The sequence below is a fragment of the Caretta caretta genome, chromosome 6 (genome assembly GCF_965140235.1).
Source record: "Caretta caretta isolate rCarCar2 chromosome 6, rCarCar1.hap1, whole genome shotgun sequence".
NCBI lineage: Eukaryota > Metazoa > Chordata > Testudines > Cheloniidae > Caretta > Caretta caretta.
Genome location: NC_134211.1, coordinates 10,817,808 through 10,838,427, shown reverse-complemented (window position 1 = coordinate 10,838,427; position 20,620 = coordinate 10,817,808). Strand labels below are relative to the sequence as shown.

Below are 20,620 nucleotides of genomic sequence, written 5' to 3'. Positions count from 1 at the left end.
AATGCAGTGTTGTTGCTGCTGCTCCGTAATTCTCTGATGGAGACACTGGTGGGCAGCGCTGGGCTCGGAGTCTCCGTCTCCCCAGTTTTATGCTGGTCTGACTGCATTTAAGTCACTGGTGTGACAGTGGAGAATCAGGCCCCTGGTGTGCACCTTATCGCCTCCGAGGACACCACCCTGGTTCTCCCTTCGGGCAGGACCTGGTGAGCTGCCTGCTGGGCTTGCTCTTGACTCAGTGTAGCTTCTGTGATGGAGCTCATGGGCCGAGCTCAGCAAAGCCCTGTGCTCACTTCCCTGGAGATGCACTGTCTGTAACGAAATCGGCATCGCATTAATTCCAGGTCTGGGAACGTTCCAGGTGTCAGTGGGTTTGGTGAACGTTGGAAAAGCCTGATTCCACTAACTCATACAATGAGTCTGTAGGCTGTGGATCCAGGGGGAGGCAGGAAAGCAGGGTCGCTGTGGATCTGAGGGAGGCAGTGACCTCCGGGGGATCTGTGGCAGCGGGACAGGGTCACTGTGGATCCAGGGGAGGCAGTGACCTCGGGTTTAGAGCACCAGAAAGCCTGCTGTGCCTGCAGCACCCAATGGGCGATGTATGGGCCTGATTTTAATGCAGGTCTGGCTGCTGGAAGCCCCTTTCCTCCACTCTGGCCCGCCCCTCTTGTGGGCCTCTGGACCCCCTCTACGGCCAGTCCCTCCCTCGTATTGGGGGCAAAGGGTCGGGATGAGCATACAGCCTGGCATCCGTAAACAGTGAAGTGCATAACCCTCTCGTAATGCCAACTATCCCTTTGCTCTGGTGTATCTTGGCTGCCTCTGCCTAGCTACAGTTCTCTGCAGTGAGTGATGTTACTCCTCTGTTCTACATCTTCACGTTGTACTGTCGGTTAGACAGGTTTGTAGCAAGTGCTTCAAAATGGAAGTTTCCTGTAATGTTTTTGTAGATCTTTTCCCGAGGAGGAGAGAGAATCATGGATCTGACCTGGGATGAGCTGAAAAAAGAGGTGACCATAGCTGTGGAAAACGAGGTGAGGTTTCCACTGAGTGTTTTATGACGACAGTCATCACTGTGGTATCTTAGCACCTCAGGTAGAATTAAAAGCTAAATCCACAGATGACCCATGGCCTAACTTTCCTCCCTGCTAGCCTCAAAGCAGTTGCATCATTTTAAACAAAAATTCCTTCTCACTACTTCCCCATCTCTTAACTATTCCTCTTTCTCCAGGGGTTCACCGTTCTCCCTGCTCCCCCCACTGGTTTTAGGTGTGCCAAAGTGAGCTGCACTTCCTTTTTCCTTTAGAGTCTGTTTACATTGTAAGTCAGAGAGCACTTTGTATAGTGACAATGGTGCCAGGTTTTTCTCTGTTGCAATTCCTGTCTTGTGCACATCACTCACATGCTCGTTTTCTCTGTGCGGCAGCAGTGAGAGCCTGGTGGGTGAGTGGCGGGGTGCAGTAGGAGTGGGCATGGGTCTTCACCCACCGCAGCTCCTCTGAGCACCTCAGGGAGGCCTCACTTCAGTGCTGCTGCTGAGGAGAGACCAGCAGGCAGGCGGGAGGGAGTGAGTGGAAGACAAGTCCATTTGCTGCTCTTCTGCGGCCTGTTTTCTTTCCCTTGGTGAAAGACCCTTAAGCATCATCGGGGAAACAACTAAAACCCTTATAAAATAGCTCTGCTTTTTATAGAAAGCGCACCTGGTTGGAAAGGTGCTTACTGGAACCTTCAAAAATAGTCTAGTTAAAGGAAAAATCAAGTAGTTGCTGTCCTTTTTCCTGGTCTCGGTCTAATGGTGGTCTAGTAACCCACCACGTACTTGTAAGGATTTTTATCCTTAAGTAATTGCTGTATACCCTGAGTGTTAACACCACCTCATTGCTTTGTATCTAGGATGATAGAAGTGGCCCTCTTGGACTCTTGTCTAGCTCACGCTCCAAAATATTCGGTAGTAGAGGGTGCAACATATCTGTATCTAAAAGTGTGGGAAAAACAGTGTTGGTGTTTTCAAAATATGTTGCCACGTAATTAGCTGGTGTAGGTAATACGTACTCTCTAGAGGACAGAACCAGAGTTACGTGTGTAGCTATAACTGGCATTCCCTGAGGTTTGAATGCCTAGCTGTGCAATGCTAACCTTTCTGTGACACAGGTTCTTTGATGGATTTTATGTATATATATATATATATAAATAAAAATGAATCCCCATCTTTGGGGAGTCAATTGCTGACCTGATATCCTGCTGTGTTCCCCCCAGCTCCAGGGCAGCGTAACTGAATACGAATTCTCCCAGGAAGAGTTTCGACAGTTACAGGTTGAGTTCTGGTCCAAGTTCTATGCCTGCTGCCTTCAATACCAAGAAGCACTTTCATGCCCTCTTGCTCTCCACCTGAATCCATATACTAACATGGTGTGCCTGCTAAAAAAGGTGAGGCACAAAGCAGGAGCTGCTTTATGCTGTAGACACTTTGCATTGGTCTAGTCCAGGGGAGGGCAAACTACGGCCTGTGGGCCGGATCCAGCCCACGAGGGAGCCTGCCTTAGCCCCGCTACATACCATTGCCACCCCGGAGCCACTTCAAGTAAGCTGCGCCGGGCCGGAGCCCGCACCCTGCACCCCCTCCTGCACCCCAACCCACTGCCCTGAGTCATCTGCTGCACCCTGCACCTCTCCTGCATCCCAACCCCCTGCCCCAGGCTTATATTCATTGTCCTGCATACAATTTCCCCACCCAGATGTGGCCCTCAGGCCAAAAAGTTTGCCCACCCCGGTCTAGTCTGAATGTAGTGAGTTACCATTGGAGTTCCTTAAGTGATTCCAGGGCATTTTCCTAACTGAGACTTGAACGATGGTTGTATCTTTCACTTTTCCAGGGATTCCTGTCTTTCCTTGTGCCCTGTTCCCTGGTGGATCATCTGTATCTGTTGCCTGATGAGCATCTGTTGACTGAGGATGACAGCACTATCTTTGATGGTAAAGGGGAGGGAAGTTGGGGAAGTTGTTCCACTGTAGAGGAAATTCCAGCATGCGTGTCACAAGCTCTGTAGTTAAGGATGTAGACGTTTCCATGCTAATCCTCTTTTTTTACATGCTCAGATCTTTCTGAAGCTGTCTGGGTTGAAACTTCCCCTGCTTAGCCTCAACCTAGTGGTAGATTCCCTTTTGGAAAGCCTGGAGACTTGAAAACCACTTGTGCGTGCGTTAAGGATAAAATGTTGCTGTGACTTACTTAGTTCAAGAAAATCAAAGAGTGGAATTCTAACCTTCAGTCAGTGCATAACATAGCCCCCAGCGCTGGGCGCATGCTTTGCTATCTCTGGGGATGCAGCCTCTTTGAACACCTCTTACTGGCTTCCAATGCCCAAAAGTTGGATTCACATCCCAGGTGTGGTCGGGGTTCAGCTTAACCTGATAGAGATGTCATATGGGTCCCTCTCTGTAGCCTTTTAGATTTCAGAGGAACAGCCGTGTTAGTCTGTATTTGCAAAAAGAAAAGGAGTACTTGTGGCACCTTAGAGACTAACCAATTTATTTGAGCATGAGCTTTCGTGAGCTACAGCTCACTTCATCAGATGTATCTGTAGCCTGGTCTGCTTGGGTTGTGCCCCTTAGGATTAGGGTAAGGAAGTCCTAATGGTGTGGTGGCAGCCGTGATTACAAAGATCATGCCCTGTCCTCTAAGCTGCTCCTTTTCCTGCAAGTTGCCAAGTAATGCCCAGGAGATCCATGTCCAGGAAAAAGTGGCAGTCTTGTCCTGTTAAAAATACCCAGTCAAAACATGTGGTGACGTAATAGAAGGAAGCATTCCTGTATTATCATCATCATCCTGGCCTTGTGCCTTAGCCATTTTTGACCACCAAGGGCCTTGAAGACCCCTTCTCCCCAAAAATCAACTTTAAAACGTCTGGTTTGTACCACTCTGCTGGGCTCTTCACTTTACCTTCTTTTATGAGCTGTCATTGATAGGCTGGGTTCACAGGTCAGAATGAACGTTTGTTCCTTACCTACTTTGGCAACTTTCATTCTGACATTGTCTGATGTAGGCTTAATTTCTTTTAATGTGGTTTTTTTTTGTATTCTGCGTATTTACATTGAAACGGTGCCTATGTGATGTTCAGGTTTCACCTTTACAACCCCTGAAAGTTCTGGAATGTAAAAGCTGCTGTTCTAATTGTAATATTATCTATGCAACAGCTTGCCTTGTGTGTGTCTTGGAATACATGTTGAGCTACATATTTAACCAGAAAAACAGGAATAGAAAATATTCCATGATGTGCAACCTGGCCGAGCCAAAGTTCCAGCTCAGTGTCCACTTATGCATGTGCTGGTGATGAACTGGGAAACATTGTGTTACCACACATCCATATTCATTTGCCTTGAATTTAAATTATTTTGCCTGCTGCCCAAATTCAGATTTCACAGACACTAAAGCTTCAGTGCATTCAGAGAAGCAAAGCTGGACGCTCAGGAAATCCAAGGAATTCCCACCAACCTAGCAGTCTTACCCCTTGCTTGTTTCAAATTGCTAACGTTCGATTTTTTTCTCAAATATTTAAAGTCACCTTTAGGACACAAATCAGGGATGATAGTTTTATCAGTAGTGATGATTTTCTGAAAGCTTTTAAGTGCAACAGTGGTTTATAACTGAAACCAGTGTTCCCTCTAATTTTTCCCACCCATGTGCAGAATGAATTTTGTTACATGCCCCAGTATGGAGGCTGTGTGAGACACATCACCTTCATATCGGTGCACATAATAAAATTCATGAGGTGGGGTGGAGCCAAGGGGTTCGGAGTGTAAGACGGGGCTCAGGGCTTGGACAGAGGTTTGGGGTGGGGGTTAGGGGTGAGGGCTCTGGCTGGGGGCGTGGGCTATGGAATGGGACCGGGGATGAGGGGTTTGAGATGCAGGAGGGTGCTTCAGGTCTACGGTGGGTAGTGAGAAGGAATTTTTTTTTTTTTAAACCATGCAACTGCTTTGGGGGAAGCAGGGAAGAAAGTTAGGCCATGGGTCATCTGTGGATTTAGTCTTTAATTCTACCTGTGGAGCTAAGATACCACAGTGATGATTGTCGTCATAAAACACTCAGTGGAAACCTCACCTCGTTTTCCACAGCTATGGTCACCTCTTTTTTCAGCTCATCCCAGGTCAGATCCATGATTCTCTCTCCTCCTCGGGAAAAGATCTACAAAAACATTACAGGAAACTTCCATTTTGAAGCACTAGCCACAAACCTGTCTAAGCGACAGTATGACGTGAAGATGTAGAACAGAGGAATAACATCACTCACTGCAGAGAACTGTAGCTAGGCAGAGGCAGCCAAGATACACCAGAGCAAAGGGATAGTTGGCATTATGAGAGGGTTATGCACTTCGCTGTTTACGGATGCCAGGCTGTATGCTCATCCCGACCCTTTGCCCCCAGTTGGAGGGAGGGATTGGCTGTAGCAGGGATCCAGAGGCCCACGAGAGGGGCGGGCCAGAGTGGAGGAAAGGGGCTTCCAGCAGCCTGACCTGCATTAAAATCAGGCCCATACATCGCCCATTGGGTGCTGCAGGCACAGCAGGCTTTCTGGTGCTCTAACCCTGAGGTCACTGCCTCTCCTGGATCCACAGTGACCCTGTCCCGCTGCCACAGATCCCCCGGAGGTCACTGCCTCCCTCAGATCCACAGCGACCCTGCTTTCCTGCCTCCCCCTGGATCCACAGCCTACAGACTCATTGTATGAGTTAGTGGAATCAGGCTTTTCCAACGTTCACCAAACCCACTGACACCTGGAACGTTCCCAGACCTGGAATTGATGCGATGCCGATTTCGTTACAGACAGTGCATCTCCAGGGAAGTGAGCACAGGGCTTTGCTGAGCTCGGCCCATGAGCTCCATCACAGAAGCTACACTGAGTCAAGAGCAAGCCCAGCAGGCAGCTCACCAGGTCCTGCCCGAAGGGAGAACCAGGGTGGTGTCCTCGGAGGCGATAAGGTGCACACCAGGGGCCTGATTCTCCACTGTCACACCAGTGACTTAAATGCAGTCAGACCAGCATAAAACTGGGGAGACGGAGACTCCGAGCCCAGCGCTGCCCACCAGTGTCTCCATCAGAGAATTACGGAGCAGCAGCAACAACACTGCATTCACTTCAACCCCTGGCCCTTCCTCCTCCTGCACCCTCCAGTCCACGAGCTCGCCAGCGCCCGCTGCTGCCCAAACCTTTCCCCTCCTCCCTCAGCTCTGGGGTTAACGCTCCCCGCACCACACGCCGCCCACTCCACCAAGCCCAGCTTGGCTCTCACCAGCAGGAGAGTGAATTTGTGTGGGGGGGTGGGTGGAGGGTGAGAAAACCTGGATTTGTGCTGGAAATGGCCCAACCTGATGATCACTTTAGATAAGCTATTACCAGCAGGACAGTGGGGTGGGAGGAGGTATTGTTTCATATTCTCTGTGTATATATAAAGTCTGCTGCAGTTTCCACGGTATGCATCCGATGAAGTGAGCTGTAGCTCACGAAAGCTCATGCTCAAATAAATTGGTTAGTCTCTAAGGTGCCACAAGTACTCCTTTTCTTTTTGCGAATAACATAAGTGTTTCCTAATGGAAGGTACAATAGGACTCTTCCCAGTGCTGACAGCTGGGCCAGTGGAGGTGTCATGGGCCTGGATTAGAGATACCTGTTCCTTAGTTAAGAGTTTTTAAAAATGCATTAGATTAGAGACTGCAGGGTTGTTCTTGGTATGCTAGACAAAACAGGTCTGTGGATGTGCTATCTCTGGTCCTTACAAGATGCTGGGAAATTGCTTAAGGATGCAGAATCCTTGTTCTGAATGGATGGAGCCAAGGTATGAGAGGCCAAGTCTGGCTGTGATTTTTATTTTCTAGGCATGTTTTCCCCATTTGTTCAGTTTATTTTCATCCAGCTCCTGTAACTGGAGAAGGCTGAAGGGAAATTTCCTGTTACCGGTTTTCAAACAAAACTGCACAGATATCTTACCACCTTCAGCTCCTCTGTGTAGTCAGCCTATAATTATCTAATTAGTTAGTTATGGAGTCAGATGGAGTCTTGTGTTGCTGGGGCAAATTTGCTGCTAGAAGCTTTCCTATGAAATGAGCTGAACTAACTTGGTTTTGCCTTGAAACAATTTGCATGAGAGTACAGTCAGGTTCTTTCACTGCAGATCTGGAGATGTCTCGCGATGTTGTGTGCCTTGTCCAGTGCCTTCGGCTGATTGGAGAATCTATTTCAATGGAAATGGCATTCATCATGGAAATGGCTTGCTCCCGCCTTCAGCCTCCAGAGAAGGCTGCAGAGCAGATCCTGGAAGATTTGATAGCTAATGACACGTAAGGGAACTCTTTGTGTAACGTACATCCTTTGTAAAAAGATGAATGCGCGAATTGTCTGTGCAGAGTTAGCCTTAGACAGCCCTTTACCGGAGTCTTCTAAGTGTGATTCAGGATGTGTGAATTCTAGCTCCGTAGTGGGAGATTTTCCAAGCACTTAAAGGATTTTGGAGCACGTGTCATAATTGGCTTTCAGTGGGTTTGTGCTCCTAAATCCTGTAGATGCTTGGAAACTCTCTCCAGTGATGATTAAAGTGGCGAGGAATTCTGAGCCATGGTGTCCAGAAACAGGAGCTTCAATTTTGAGTTGGATAGTCTTCTTCACAACATGAAAGCAAGTGTCTCTAGATAGCTAGGGAGGTTCAGCTAGCTGGTTTTAGAATGATCCTTGCACACCAACTCATGGAGCATCAGTATCCTGAGCCAAGTACAAGTTATTCCTCTCCAGAGTGGGTAGGAGAGGAGCAAGTGGATTCACCGTGAGTATGGTGCCTTCATGGGTCAAAAAGATGTTTTTTATTACAGTGGAGGGGAATTCCCCCTCCACAATATGTGGTCAGACCAATTTCACTTCTGGATCTCTTACTATGGGGGTCACTGATGGAGGGGGTCTGTTGACATTACATACATTGGTGCCAGTGAATTTTGTTTGCCCTTACAGAGAGAATGTGATGGAAGATATTCACAGTAAGCTGCAGGAGATCAGAAACCCTATCCATGCCATTGGTGTGCTGATCCGGGAAATGGACTATGAGACAGAGGTGGAAATAGAAAGAGGTGGTATGACACAACCTTTGCAGTTTGGCTAGTAAGATAGTAGTGGTTTCGGGGTTGCAGTTGACTTGGTTTCCACTCTTATCCTGTCTTTCAGCTCAGCCCCTCAATGTGCGAATGAACCTCTCTCAGCTCTATGGTAGTGGCACAGCAGTGACTGTGGTATGCCGGGGTGTGTGCAAGATGGCCACCACCCGGTTTCTAATCTGCCGGGACTTGTTGATTTTACAGCAGCTGTTGCTGAGGCTAGGCGATGCGGTGAGTATGGCCCAGAAACCTATTATCACAGAATCCTAGAATATTAGGGTTGGAAGCGACCTCAGGAGGTCATCTAGTCCAATCCCCTGCTCAAAGCAGGACCAACACCCTCTAAATCATCCCAGCCAGGGCTTTGTCAAGCCAGGCCTTAAAAACCTCTGAGGATGGAGATCCCACCACCTCCATAGATAACCCATTCCAGTGCTTCACCACCCTCCTAGTGAAATAGTGTTTCCGAATATCTAACCTAGACCTTCCCCACTGCAACTTGAGACCATTGCTTCTTGTTCTGTCATCTACCACCACTGAGAACAGCCGAGCTCCATCCTCTTTGGGACCCCCCTTCAGGTAGTTAAAGGCTGCTAGCAAATCTCCCCTCACTCTTCTCTTCTGAAGACTAAATAATCTCAGTTCCCTCAGCCTCTCTTTGTAAGTCATGTGCCCCAGTCCTCTGCTGGACTCTCTCCAATTTGTCCACATCCCTTCTGCAGTGGGGGGACGAAAACTGGACGCAATACTCCATGTGTGGCCTCACCAGTGCTGAACAGAGGGGAATAATCACTTCCCTCGATCTGCTGCCAATGCTCCTACTAATACAGCCAAATATGCCATTGGCTTTCTTGGCAACAAGGGCACACTGCTGACTCATATCCAGCTAATTCCCAGGTCCTTTTCTGCAGAACTGCTGCTTAGCCAGTCAGTCCCCAGCCTCTAGCAGTGCATGGGATTCTTCCTTCCGAAGTGCAGAACTCTGCTCTTGTTGAACCCCATCAGATATTGATAGATCCTTGAGCCATTAGGCTTTCAGGATCTTGATCTGCCCCGGTGCCTTAAGCTGGAGCTTTGGCTCTCTTCCTGCAGATGCCGGAGGCTGTTGAGATGTGGCCAGGCAGGCCTTTGTTGCCCTCACCCCTCATGCTTTGCCTTCATTGGTGCAAACTGTGACAAGATGGCCGATGTTAGTCTGGTGGGTCCTGCACTTTTCTTGGCGGGGAGCTAAGATGCCACCCCTTGCCCCTGTTCTTGGGGCATCGAAGGTGGTAAAGGAGGGAAGTGGGGGAGGGGTCTGGGTTTGCTCCTCACTCTGAGTCCCAGCCCCTCTCAACCCCTGCGGGTTCTTACCCTCTTCCCCCTTGGGTGGGGTACCTGCAGTCCTTAGATGCTGGGGAAGGGAGTCTCCCTCCCCTAGTGGGTAGGGTCCCCCTTAGAATCATAGAATCATAGAATCTCAGGGTTGGAAGGGACCCCAGAAGGTCATCTAGTCCAACCCCCTGCTCGAAGCAGGACCAATTCCCAGTTAAATCATCCCAGCCAGGGCTTTGTCAAGCCTGACCTTAAAAACCTCTAAGGAAGGAGATTCTACCACCTCCCTAGGTAACGCATTCCAGTGTTTCACCACCCTCTTAGTGAAAAAGTTTTTCCTAATATCCAATCTAAACCTCCCCCACTGCAACTTGAGACCATTACTCCTCGTTCTGTCATCTGCTACCATTGAGAACAGTCTAGAGCCATCCTCTTTGGAACCCCCTTTCAGGTAGTTGAAAGCAGCTATCAAATCCCCCCTCATTCTTCTCTTCTGCAGGCTAAACAATCCCAGCTCCCTCAGCCTCTCCTCATAACTCGTGTGTTCCAGACCCCTAATCATTTTTGTTGCCCTTCGCTGGACTCTCTCCAATTTATCCACATCCTTCTTGAAGTGTGGGGCCCAAAACTGGACACAGTACTCCAGATGAGGCCTCACCAATGTCGAATAGAGGGGAACGATCACATCCCTCGATCTACTCGCTATGCCCCTACTTATACATCCCAAAATGCCATTGGCCTTCTTGGCAACAAGGGCACACTGCTGACTCATATCCAGCTTCTCGTCCACTGTCACCCCTAGGTCCTTTTCCGCAGAACTGCTGTCTAGCCATTCGGTCCCTAGTCTGTAGCTGTGCATTGGGTTCTTCCGTCCTAAGTGCAGGACCCTGCACTTATCCTTATTGAACCTCATCAGATTTCTTTTGGCCCAATCCTCCAATTTGTCTAGGTCCTTCTGTATCCTATCCCTGCCCTCCAGCGTATCTACCACTCCTCCCAGTTTAGTATCATCCGCAAATTTGCTTATTTCAGTTCTCTGATTTTCCAAGTCTCACAGCACACCTCCAAGCTCCGGTCCTCTCTTCGTCCGTCTGCCTGAAGCAGGGGGTTTTATTAGTTTCCTAACAGGGCCTTAATTGACTGCAGGTGCTCCAATTAACATGCAGCCACCTTCCCTAGTCTACAGGGAACCACACCTTAATTAGCCTTGAGTTTATATATTTCCCCTCTAGCACTCCCACTGCTCCCTGGCCCTCCTGTATCACAAAACAAAGCAGCAATCCCGTGCTCCTGTCTTATGGTGCTGTGCGCTAGGGCAGCAGCAAGCAAATCCCTTTCTTTGTGTAGGGGAGCAGCATTTTCAGTGCTTTGTTCCCGAACAGCACCACCTGCAGGTTCCCCTCTCTTTGCATTTATTCCCCAGCTCTCCATCACAGTGGAAGAGACTGAACTGAGCAGGCTGAAGAGTAAGGCCTTTTCTGCACTGGAAAGCTGTACCACTTCAGCCAGGTCGGGATAGCTAAAGCAGTACATGTGGATGTAGTTATATCATAGTGTTTAAGGCCAGAAGGTTCCCCAAAATCATCTAGTCTGACTTCCTCTGTATCACAAATCACCAACAACCACCGAGCGCCTGGGCACTAAACCTAACAACCGACATCAGACCCAAATATTACAGCCCTCAGGAGACTAGGCTATTAGTTGACACAGGCAAAGAATTGGAGGGACCGAGATGCACCCAGAGGCCCGCACAATGGCAGGGAAATGATAAAGAGATACACCCAGATAATCTTGGCAAATGACCCACACCCCACACTGCAGAGGAAGGTGGAAAAAACCCCAACCGTCATCATCTCTAGCTTTAGAGCTGGGCACCAGGCTAACAGCTGCTGCTCTCTGCTCACCCAGCTCTGAAGGCAGCATCCCTGCCAGCATCAGCGCCGAAGTGAGGGTGGAAATCCCGTGGGGGGGTTGTGTCCCCGCCTGGTCTCCTTTTGGATCAGGACCCCCACTGTTACAACACAATGAAATTTCAAAAGTAAACATCTGAAACTGTGAAATTAACTATTTTTAAAATTGCATGACCGTGAAATTGACCAAAATGGACCAGGAATTTTGTAGGGCCCTACTCATAGTCATCCTGTGATTGACCAATGCACCTAGGGGTCTCTCCTCCTTTGTCACTTCCAACTGATGAGCCCCCAGCTTGTAGCAGAAATTATTATTAGATCTTAAGTGCATGACCTTACACTTTATACTATTGCATTTCATCCCATCTCTCTTGCTTCAATCTTCAAGGTCATCCAGATCTTCCTGTATAATATTCTAGTCCTCCCCCGTATTGTTGATGCTTCCCAGCTTTGTATCATCAGCAAATTTCATTAGCACACATCAACTTTTTGTGCCAAAGTCATTAATAAAAATATTCAATAAAGTCTGGCCCCATGATGGATCCTTGAGGAACTCCACTAGTAACCTCCCTTCAGTCCGATAGTTCATCTTTCAACACAACCTGTTGACTTTCTCCCTTTAGCTCAGTGGTTTTCAGACTTTTTAGACTGCGTAACCCTTTCCAAATAATGTAATCTACAATGTACCCCCATCTGAAATAGGTTCATAATATATTTATGGTTAGATTGCCAAGTTGTCTGCCATCACATGTACCCCATGATGAGAACTCGTGTACCCTTAGGGATACGCATACCCCAGTTTGAAAACCACTGCTTTACCTAGTTCTTTATTCTTCTTACAGTTCTTGTACTAATTCCTGTCTTCTCTAAGTTAACTAATAATTTCCTATATGATGCTGACTCAGATGCCTTACTGAAGTGTAAGTACATTAGATCTTCTGCTTTTCTGTTCTCTAAAACATCAGTTATTTTCTCAAAGAAAGAAATCAGGTTAGTGTGGCACAATCTACCTGTGTTGCAGTACGTCTCCTTTTCGGTTTACCTCCATAAATTTCATTATTCATTCCTTTGCAATTTGTTCTAAAGTTTTGTATTCTACGCTCAGACTAACAGGCTGTAATTGCCTGGATCAATTGTTCCCTTTCATAATAGAGGTACAATGTTACAGATCATCCAGTCATATGGTACTACCCCCAACTAGATGGATGTATTACAAATCCTTGCTACCAGACTAGCAGTATCATGTCATAGAATCATAGAATATCAGGGTTGGAAGGGACCTCAGGAGGTCATCTAGTCCAACCCCCTGCTCAAAGCAGGACCAATCCCCAATTAAATCATCCCAGCCAGGGCTTTGTCAGGCCTGACCTTAAAAACTTCTAAGGAAGGAGATTCTACCACCTCCCTAGGTAACGCATTCCAGGGTTTCACCACCCTCCTAGTGAAAAAGTTTTTCCTAATATCAACCTAAACCTCCCCCACTGCAACTTGAGACCATTACTCCTTGTCCTGTCATCTTCTACCACTGAAAATAGTCTAGAACCATCCTCTTTGGAACCACCTCTCAGGTAGTTGAAAGCAGCTATCAAATCCCCCCTCATTCTTCTCTTCTTCAGATTAAACAATCCCAGTTCCCTCAGCCTCTCCTCGTAAGTCATGTGTTCCAGACCCCTAATCATTTTTGTTGCCCTACGCTGGACTCTCTCCAATTTTTCCACATCCTTGTAGTGTGGGGCCCAAAACTGGACACAGTACTCCAGATGAGGCCTCACCAATGTCGAATAGAGGGGAATGATCACATCCCTCGATCTGCTGGCTATGCACCTACTTATACATCCCAAAATGCCATTGGCCTTATTGGCAACTAGGGCACACTGTTGACTCATATCCAGCTTCTCGTCCACTGTAACCCCTAGGTCCTTTTCTGCAAACCTGCTGCCTAGCCATTCGGTCCCTAATCTGTAGCGGTGCATTGGATTCTTCCATTCTAAGTGCAGGACCCTGCACTTATCCTTGTTGAACCTCATCAGATTTCTTTTGGCCCAATCCTCCAATTTGTCTAGGTCCCTCTGTATCCTATCCCTACCTGCCACCGTATCTACCACTCCTCCTAGTTTAGTATCATCCGCAAATTTGCTGAGAGTGCAATCCACACCATCCTCCAGATCATTTATGAAGATATTGAACAAAACCGGCCCCAGGACCGACCCTTGGGGCACTCCACTTGATACCAGCTGCCATCTAGACATGGAGCCATTGATCACTACCCGTTGAACCCGACAATCTAGCCAACTTTCTACCCACCTTATAGTGCATTCATCCAGCCCATACTTTAACTTGCTGACAAGAATACTGTGGGAGACCGTGTCAAAAGCTTTGCTAAAGTCAAGAAACAATACATCCACTGCTTTCCCTTCATCCACAGAACCAGTAATCTCATCATAGAAGGCGATTAGATTAGTCAGGCATGACCTTCCCTTGGTGAATCCATGCTGACTGTTGCTGATCACTTTCCTTTCGTGTAAGTGCTTCAGGATTGATTCCTTGAGGACCTGCTCCATGATTTTTCCGAGGACTGAGGTGAGGCTGACTGGCCTGTAGTTCCCAGGATCCTCCTCCTTCCCTTTTTTAAAGATGGGCACTACATTAGCCTTTTTCCAGTCATCTGGGACTTCCCCCAATCGCCACGAGTTTTCAAAGATAATGGCCAATGGCTCTGCAATCACATCTGCCAACTCCTTTAGCACTCTCGGATGCAACGCATCTGGCCCCATGGACTTGTGCACGTCCAGCTTTTCTAAATAGTCCCTAACCACTTCTTTCTCCACAGGGGGCTGGCCACCTACTCCCCATGCTGTGTTGCCCAGCGCAGCAGTCTGGGAGCTGACCTTGTTTGTGAAGACAGAGGCAAAAAAAGCATTGAGTACATTAGCTTTTTCCACATTCTTTGTCACTAGATTGCCTCCCTCATTCAGTAAGGGGCCCACACTTTCCTTGGCTTTCTTCTTGTTGCCAACATACCTGAAGAAACCCTTCTTGTTACTCTTAACATCTCTTGCTAGCTGCAGCTCCAGGTGCGATTTGACCCTCCTGATTTCATTCCTACATGCCCGAGCAACATTTTTATACTCTTCCCTGGTCATTTGTCCAATCTTCCACTTCTTTTAAGCTTCTTTTTTATGTGCCATTCTTCAAGTATTCTGGGATGGAAATTATCCAGTTGCCCTTATTTGAGCACATTGAGCTCTTTACATTTTTCTTCCACCTCAACTGTGGCCATCTCTATCAGCCATCCTGCCTTCATGCCCATGTTTCACATTATCCCCCTTACTGAAAACCAAGGCAAAGTATTCATTGTAGATTTTGGGCCATACCTAGATTACCTTTAATCTCCTCATCCACGCTGCACAGTGGCCAAAATTTATCCTTCCTTATTCTTTTTATATAATTAAGACATCTTATGTATCTTAATTTCCTTGGCAAGAGCTAATTTAGCTTGATAGGTAACAATTCGTACCTTTATTTCTACATTTTCTAACCTCTATGATGTAGCTTTCTTTGCTGATCAATCTCGTTTTCCATTCCCTGTAGGCTGCTGGCCTACTCTTAAAAACCTTTAAGGTGGTTATTCATCCAGCTGGGTCTGGAGGGTTTCACTACGAGTTTTTGCCCCTTGCTTGTGATGCAAATTGCAGATAATTTTTGTATAGTTCATTTAAAGAAATTCCAAACCACCTCCACATGTAAGTCTTTGATCTATCCAGTCCAGCTGACTTCTTTAACTAATTCCCTTAATTTCCCAAAGTCTGCCCTTTTGAAATCAAAAGCCAGGGTTGACAACCTGGTTTTGATCATCATTCCATTTAATTTAACCTGAATCAACTTGTGAACGCTTAGTCCAAGATTGATTCCTGTGACCAGCTTACCAGACTTATTAAAACCAAGTCTAAAATTGGTTCAGTGACGATTTGATGAAGAAAACTGTCTATCTCATGTCAGTATAAAGGAGCATTACACTGGTATAGCTATGCACATATAGGAAGGGGAATAACTATATCCATATAAGGCACCTTCACACTGCCTACTGTAGGGCTCTTACAGATGTAACTATTTTTAACGCCCCCCTCCCCAACTGAAATATACCAATAAAAACTTGCATGTAGTTTTATTGAGAGCCTGAGAGGTGCTGCCTCTGTAACAAGACCAATTTCAGCCTCAAATTTCCCTTTCATAATTAACAGAAAATTTTATTATCTGTCCCCTTGTGGAACTTGGAACAGCTCCTCTCCCCCCTTTGCACTTCATGCCCTTCAGATCTTTGTAGCCTTACCTCTGTGTTAAGCTTTCACTGTGTGGCCCAGGCCCTGGGTAAGGACTGAGCTGCATACCAGCTTGCACTGAAGTAATGAAACAAAATGAATATGCAGCTTTTGTTGTTTTGGTGCCGGTCTGTTTAATGCTTTGGAATGCAAATGTCCTGTTTCCGTTTAGCATACGCTACGTGACCACTAATGGCTAGCAAGGCTGGGCCCCATGCTGACCTTTGACACTCTTTGTAATGTCACTTTTGTTTTGTCTCAGCTGAAGCAGTTGGCTATCCCTGGCCTCAGTTACAATGCTAGCTGCTTTGGTCTCCTTACAGATGATTCTGGGAGGGGGCCAGCTGTTCCAGTCTCAGCAGGAACTGCTGCATCGCACCTCTCCTTTGCTGTTGTCTTATTACCTGATCAGATGGGCGAGTCAGTGCTTGGCATCGGATGTTCCAGTCGACACGTTGTAAGTGCTTGTGTTCCCAATCTCTCTAGTCAAAGTGGATTGATAGGTTTCATATAAATCCTTTGAGATGTCTGAAATGCCCTTTGAACAGATGAGACATCATCTTGGGTTCTAATTCTAAGAATCTTAAAGAAAATACCTCTCTTTGGGTGATAAGAGAGTCTTAATTGTAAGTCTAAGAGACTATGGTCAACTCAGATCCTTGGTCTAACTTTCTTCTTGCAGGGACGAGGAGGGTCACTTCATTGTTAATGTTCCGTTACTTCTGTTCTCACTGAAAGATTTGTGCCCCGCAGCTGAAGTGCTTCCATGTTATGTCAGAGATGGTTCTTCCTGGGTGGATGGACTGGAAGCTTCTTTTTAGGAATTCTACAAAGAGACAAACAAAAGCTTCCCCCCTCCCCTCCCGACACTGTACAGATAAGTCCTGTGAGACTTGTTGGAAGCTGCTTTTAGGCAGCTATATTAGGTTTGATAAGTAAAACTTTGTGAAATACCAAGTGTCTAGATACATATGAAACACTGACAAAATAGTTTGATTTTTCCCTCCCACCTTTGATTTGTTCTCTTCCTGTCCTGATTCCCAACTTGTTATATTTTTGTACTGTAATTTTGGTATAATGGTCAGTGATTGGGTTTTTACTGTTCAATAAAAACTCATTGAAAAGTGAGTTGCTCTTTCCATCTGTTGGTCTGGAGCAGTCATATTTGAGAATCTGGACTGACGCAGAGTAGCTTTGACAACTGTAAATGATCGTTTCTCTTTCCAGCTGCATTGTGAATGGACACTGAAAATATCCAAAGCATTTTGGATTTCTGACTTTCCCTTGGGTACTGAGTCTGTCTTTGCTGTGCAGTGGCAAGGTTTCACACCCCGGTCATTTCAGTGACCAGTTGGGTTCCATGTGGACAGTGCTGGAATGTGTAACACAGGATGTGCTTGTCTCTCTTTATAGCTAGATTTTTCTCCCCTAGGGAATCCAACCTGCAGCACTTATCTGTACTGGAGTTAACAGACACCTCAGCCTTAACACCACATAAACTAGGTAAGAGATGTGCTACAAGGTCTTCAGCTCTTAATTCTGACTTTAAGCCCGTGATTTTTGGGGGGCCAAGTTCTTGGGGCCCAGTTTCAAGGGGCTTATCTTTCGATATGTTCATCACCCACTCTCTTGTGGTCCACAAAAATTATGTGGCTAAAGTAAAGCCAGTCTCCACTCAAGCATTTCCTGTGACTTTGTGACCTAGATAAGGCTCTTTTAATGTATTTTTTGTATGTAATTTCCTACGTTTTTAGAAAATGAGAAATGGTTTGTGTGTTTGTAAAGCCCCTTCCATATCGGGAGGGTTCAACCATTCTACCTCTGCCACTCAAGCCACATGGTTAACTACAATAACTGGCAGCAGGAGTAGATTCATCGATATTAAGGTCAGAAGGGACCATTATGATCATCTAGTCTGACCTGCACAATGCAGGCCACAGAATCTCACCCACCCACTCCTGCGAAAAACCTCTCACCTATGTCTGAGCTATTGAAGTCCTCAAATCATGGTTTAAAGACGTCAAGGTGCACAGAATCCGCCAGCAAGTGACCCGTGCCCCATGCTACAGAGGAAGGCGAAAAACCCCCAGCGCCTCTTCCAGTTTGCCCTGGAGGAAAAATTTCTTCCCGACCCCGAATATGGCCATCAGCTAAACCCTGAGCATGTGGGCAAGATTCACCAGCCAGATACCCAGGAAAGAATTCTCTGTAGTAACTCAGTTCCCACCCCATCTAACATCCCATCACATGCCATTGGGCCTATTTACCATGAATGGTTAAAGATCAATTAATTGCCAAAATCATGTTATCCCATCATACATGTGGTCTAGCCTCTTGTCTAGAGGAAGATGCATAACACTGAAACACTGTGCTTGAATAACCCCATTTTGCAGACAGCATAGCTCTGTATTAGCCACACTGTCCATCAGAAGGAGCCTGACGCACAAATGGCTAAGCTTTGGGTCTGCCGTATTGGAAACCTGGGTTCTATTTCCAGCTGGTATAACCTTTAAGTAGAAAGGGAAGCCTTGCTCAGTTGGAGGGCACAGAATGCCAGACAGTAGAAATGAAACTTGAGCTTATGGACTCCTGGATCCCAGCAACAGGAGGAGGAGCTCTCTTGTTTGGTTTGAACTAGAGTAAATGGTGGATTTTCCGTAACTTGAAGTCTTTAAATCATGATTTGAGGACTTCAACAGCTCAGCCAGAGGTTATGGGACTATTACGGGAGAGGGTAGGGAGGTTCTGTGGCCTGTGATGTGTAGTAGGTCAGACTAGATGATCATGATGGTCCCATCTGACCTTGAAGTCTGAATCCATGAGATATTAAAGAGTAATCCAGAAACATTGGTTCAGTGTGTTAGAGCAGTGGTTCTCAACCTTTCCAGACTATTGTACCCCTTTCAGGAGTCTGGTTTGTCTTGTGTATCCCCAAGTTTCATCTAAATACTTGCTTACAAAATCTGACATAAAAGTACAAAAGTGTCTTAGTCACACTGTTACTGACAAATTGCCCACTTTCTCGTTTTTACCATATAATTATAAAATAAACTGATTGGAATATAAATATTGTACTTATATTTCAGTGTATAGCATATAGAGCAGTATAAACAAGTCATTGTCTGTGTGAAATTTTAGTTTGCACTGATTTCGCTAATGCTTTTACGTAGCCTGTGCTAAAACTAGGCAGATATCAAGATGAGTTGATGTACTCCCTGGAAGACCTCTGTGTACCCCCAGAGTTACACGTACCACTTAGAGTATTAAACGCTGGGTGTATAAGTAGCCTGTGGACCCCTTGTGATGAGCACAGTATACAGATTTGGCTAGGAAGAGGTTATGTCTACTAAGCTGTGTGTATGTAGTTTGTCAACCCTTTTTTCATTTGTCTTTTAAAGTCTCCAGCCCTCAGACGATTGTGGAATTATTTTTTCAGGAAGTGGCCAGAAAACACATAATATCTCACCTCTTCTCCCAGCCTAATACCTCTCTGAGTGAAACTAGTTTGAACTGGCCTCATCTGATTACTGCAATTGCTGCTGATCTCCTGCCACTCTTGTATCCTTGAATTATTAAGCCAGAGTGAGGGTGTGTCTGTAACTGAATGTTGCTCAGTACCCTGAAGCTGGAAATAGACACACGTCTCCCTGGAGAGCATGTCTAGTGTCTCACAATTAATGAGGCCAAAGCTTCAATTCTGGGCTCCTGAATCCATATTTAGACCTCTAAGTAAGAGTGACCTGATTCCAGTCCTCTTCAGTAGGATTTGTGAGTGTTCAGAACTTCTCAAAATCAGGCCACCTTTTCGGTGCTCACACATGGGTTCTAAACCCTTAACCTTAGGCCCCCAGGTTTGAAACATTTGGCTTAGATGCATGATGGAGGTGTGGGGGTGTTCTCTGAGATGATGGACTTAGGTGGACTACCCGTTTTGTCTAAGATGGGAAAACCCTGTTACAGAACAATGACTTATGTGAACTCTGAGCACCGGAGGCTTTCACATTTCAAGCCTGTTCTTGAAGTTCTTCCCTGACAACGAACGAATTGCCCCGTTCCTTATCTAATATTCAGATGGCCCAGTAATCCTGGCTTCCTCTTCCCAGAATGTTTGATGGGCAGTTGTCAGTACACCCAGCTACAGGTAAGCATTCTTAACACATGGCGAATGGTTTTCTCTCTCTAACAAGGTGTCTGATCCGCTTACTCTTGCAACCAGCAAAGATCCTGTGGGGGGAGAGAACAACTGGATACCAGAAACTGGCTTGCATATCACAGAGCCTCTTTGTAACCAGATAGGGTAAGAAAACCTGACAGGCTTAGTGGGGGTTGAGAAAACCTAATATGAAAGTATATTAAGGAAGGTTTCACATGGATGTTCTCTCAGTCCCTCTTGCATCTGAAGACCAAACTGTCACAGTTCAGGGCTAGCACCTTTCACCCCTTTCAGCTTACAGGCTTCTTGCCTTCACCTGCCCTGGGATGAAATCCTGGCTGGGATGTCCCCTCTAGGACCAACCACAGAAGTAAGTCAAAGGGATTGATACCCGCATTGTTCTTTTAAGTATAAGTACTTGGAGGGCTCTGAAAAATGTTTGTCCGCTCCTGCTGGAATTAACACCTGGTAACCATGGGGGAAACACAGTAACAATCAAACAGGTGGCACATATAATATTAAAAAAAATTAAACATCTTCCACATTCTTCCACCACTCATAAGAGACAGCCAGAGGTTAAGAATTTAGTGATATTTGGGAGTAGCTCCTTGATAAATGTCAATAAATTGTATTATACAGCACAGACTGTGCAGGAAGTATTTGAAGTTGATGTGCACAAAAGTTTAATACTTTAGTTATTTTCAGCAAAGCCCAGAAAGGAGGCCTTAGGCTGTATTTGTACAGTTTGTTGGTGGGGAGTTCTGCGTCTCAGGTCCCATTCTAAGGTGAGA

The 20,620-nt window shown here is 46.3% G+C and overlaps 1 protein-coding gene across 3 annotated transcripts in view; it reads left to right on the top strand.

The window, feature by feature from the left end:
• NUP160 (nucleoporin 160) overlaps positions 1–20,620 on the top strand; it is a 62,917-nt gene that overhangs the window by 20,717 nt on the left and 21,580 nt on the right. For 2 of the 3 annotated variants that reach the window (XM_048853952.2, XM_048853950.2), the window contains exons 12-21: positions 948–1,031; positions 2,254–2,424; positions 2,871–2,970; positions 7,167–7,332; positions 7,994–8,112; positions 8,204–8,364; positions 16,000–16,133; positions 17,109–17,179; positions 19,075–19,234; positions 19,748–19,817. In XM_048853952.2, the coding sequence (XP_048709909.2) occupies positions 948–1,031; positions 2,254–2,424; positions 2,871–2,970; positions 7,167–7,332; positions 7,994–8,112; positions 8,204–8,364; positions 16,000–16,133; positions 17,109–17,179; positions 19,075–19,234; positions 19,748–19,817 (1,236 nt within the window). The remainder of the gene's footprint in view (positions 1–947; positions 1,032–2,253; positions 2,425–2,870; positions 2,971–7,166; positions 7,333–7,993; positions 8,113–8,203; positions 8,365–15,999; positions 16,134–17,108; positions 17,180–19,074; positions 19,235–19,747; positions 19,818–20,620) is intronic. The other variant, XM_048853951.2, reaches the window with a different exon arrangement.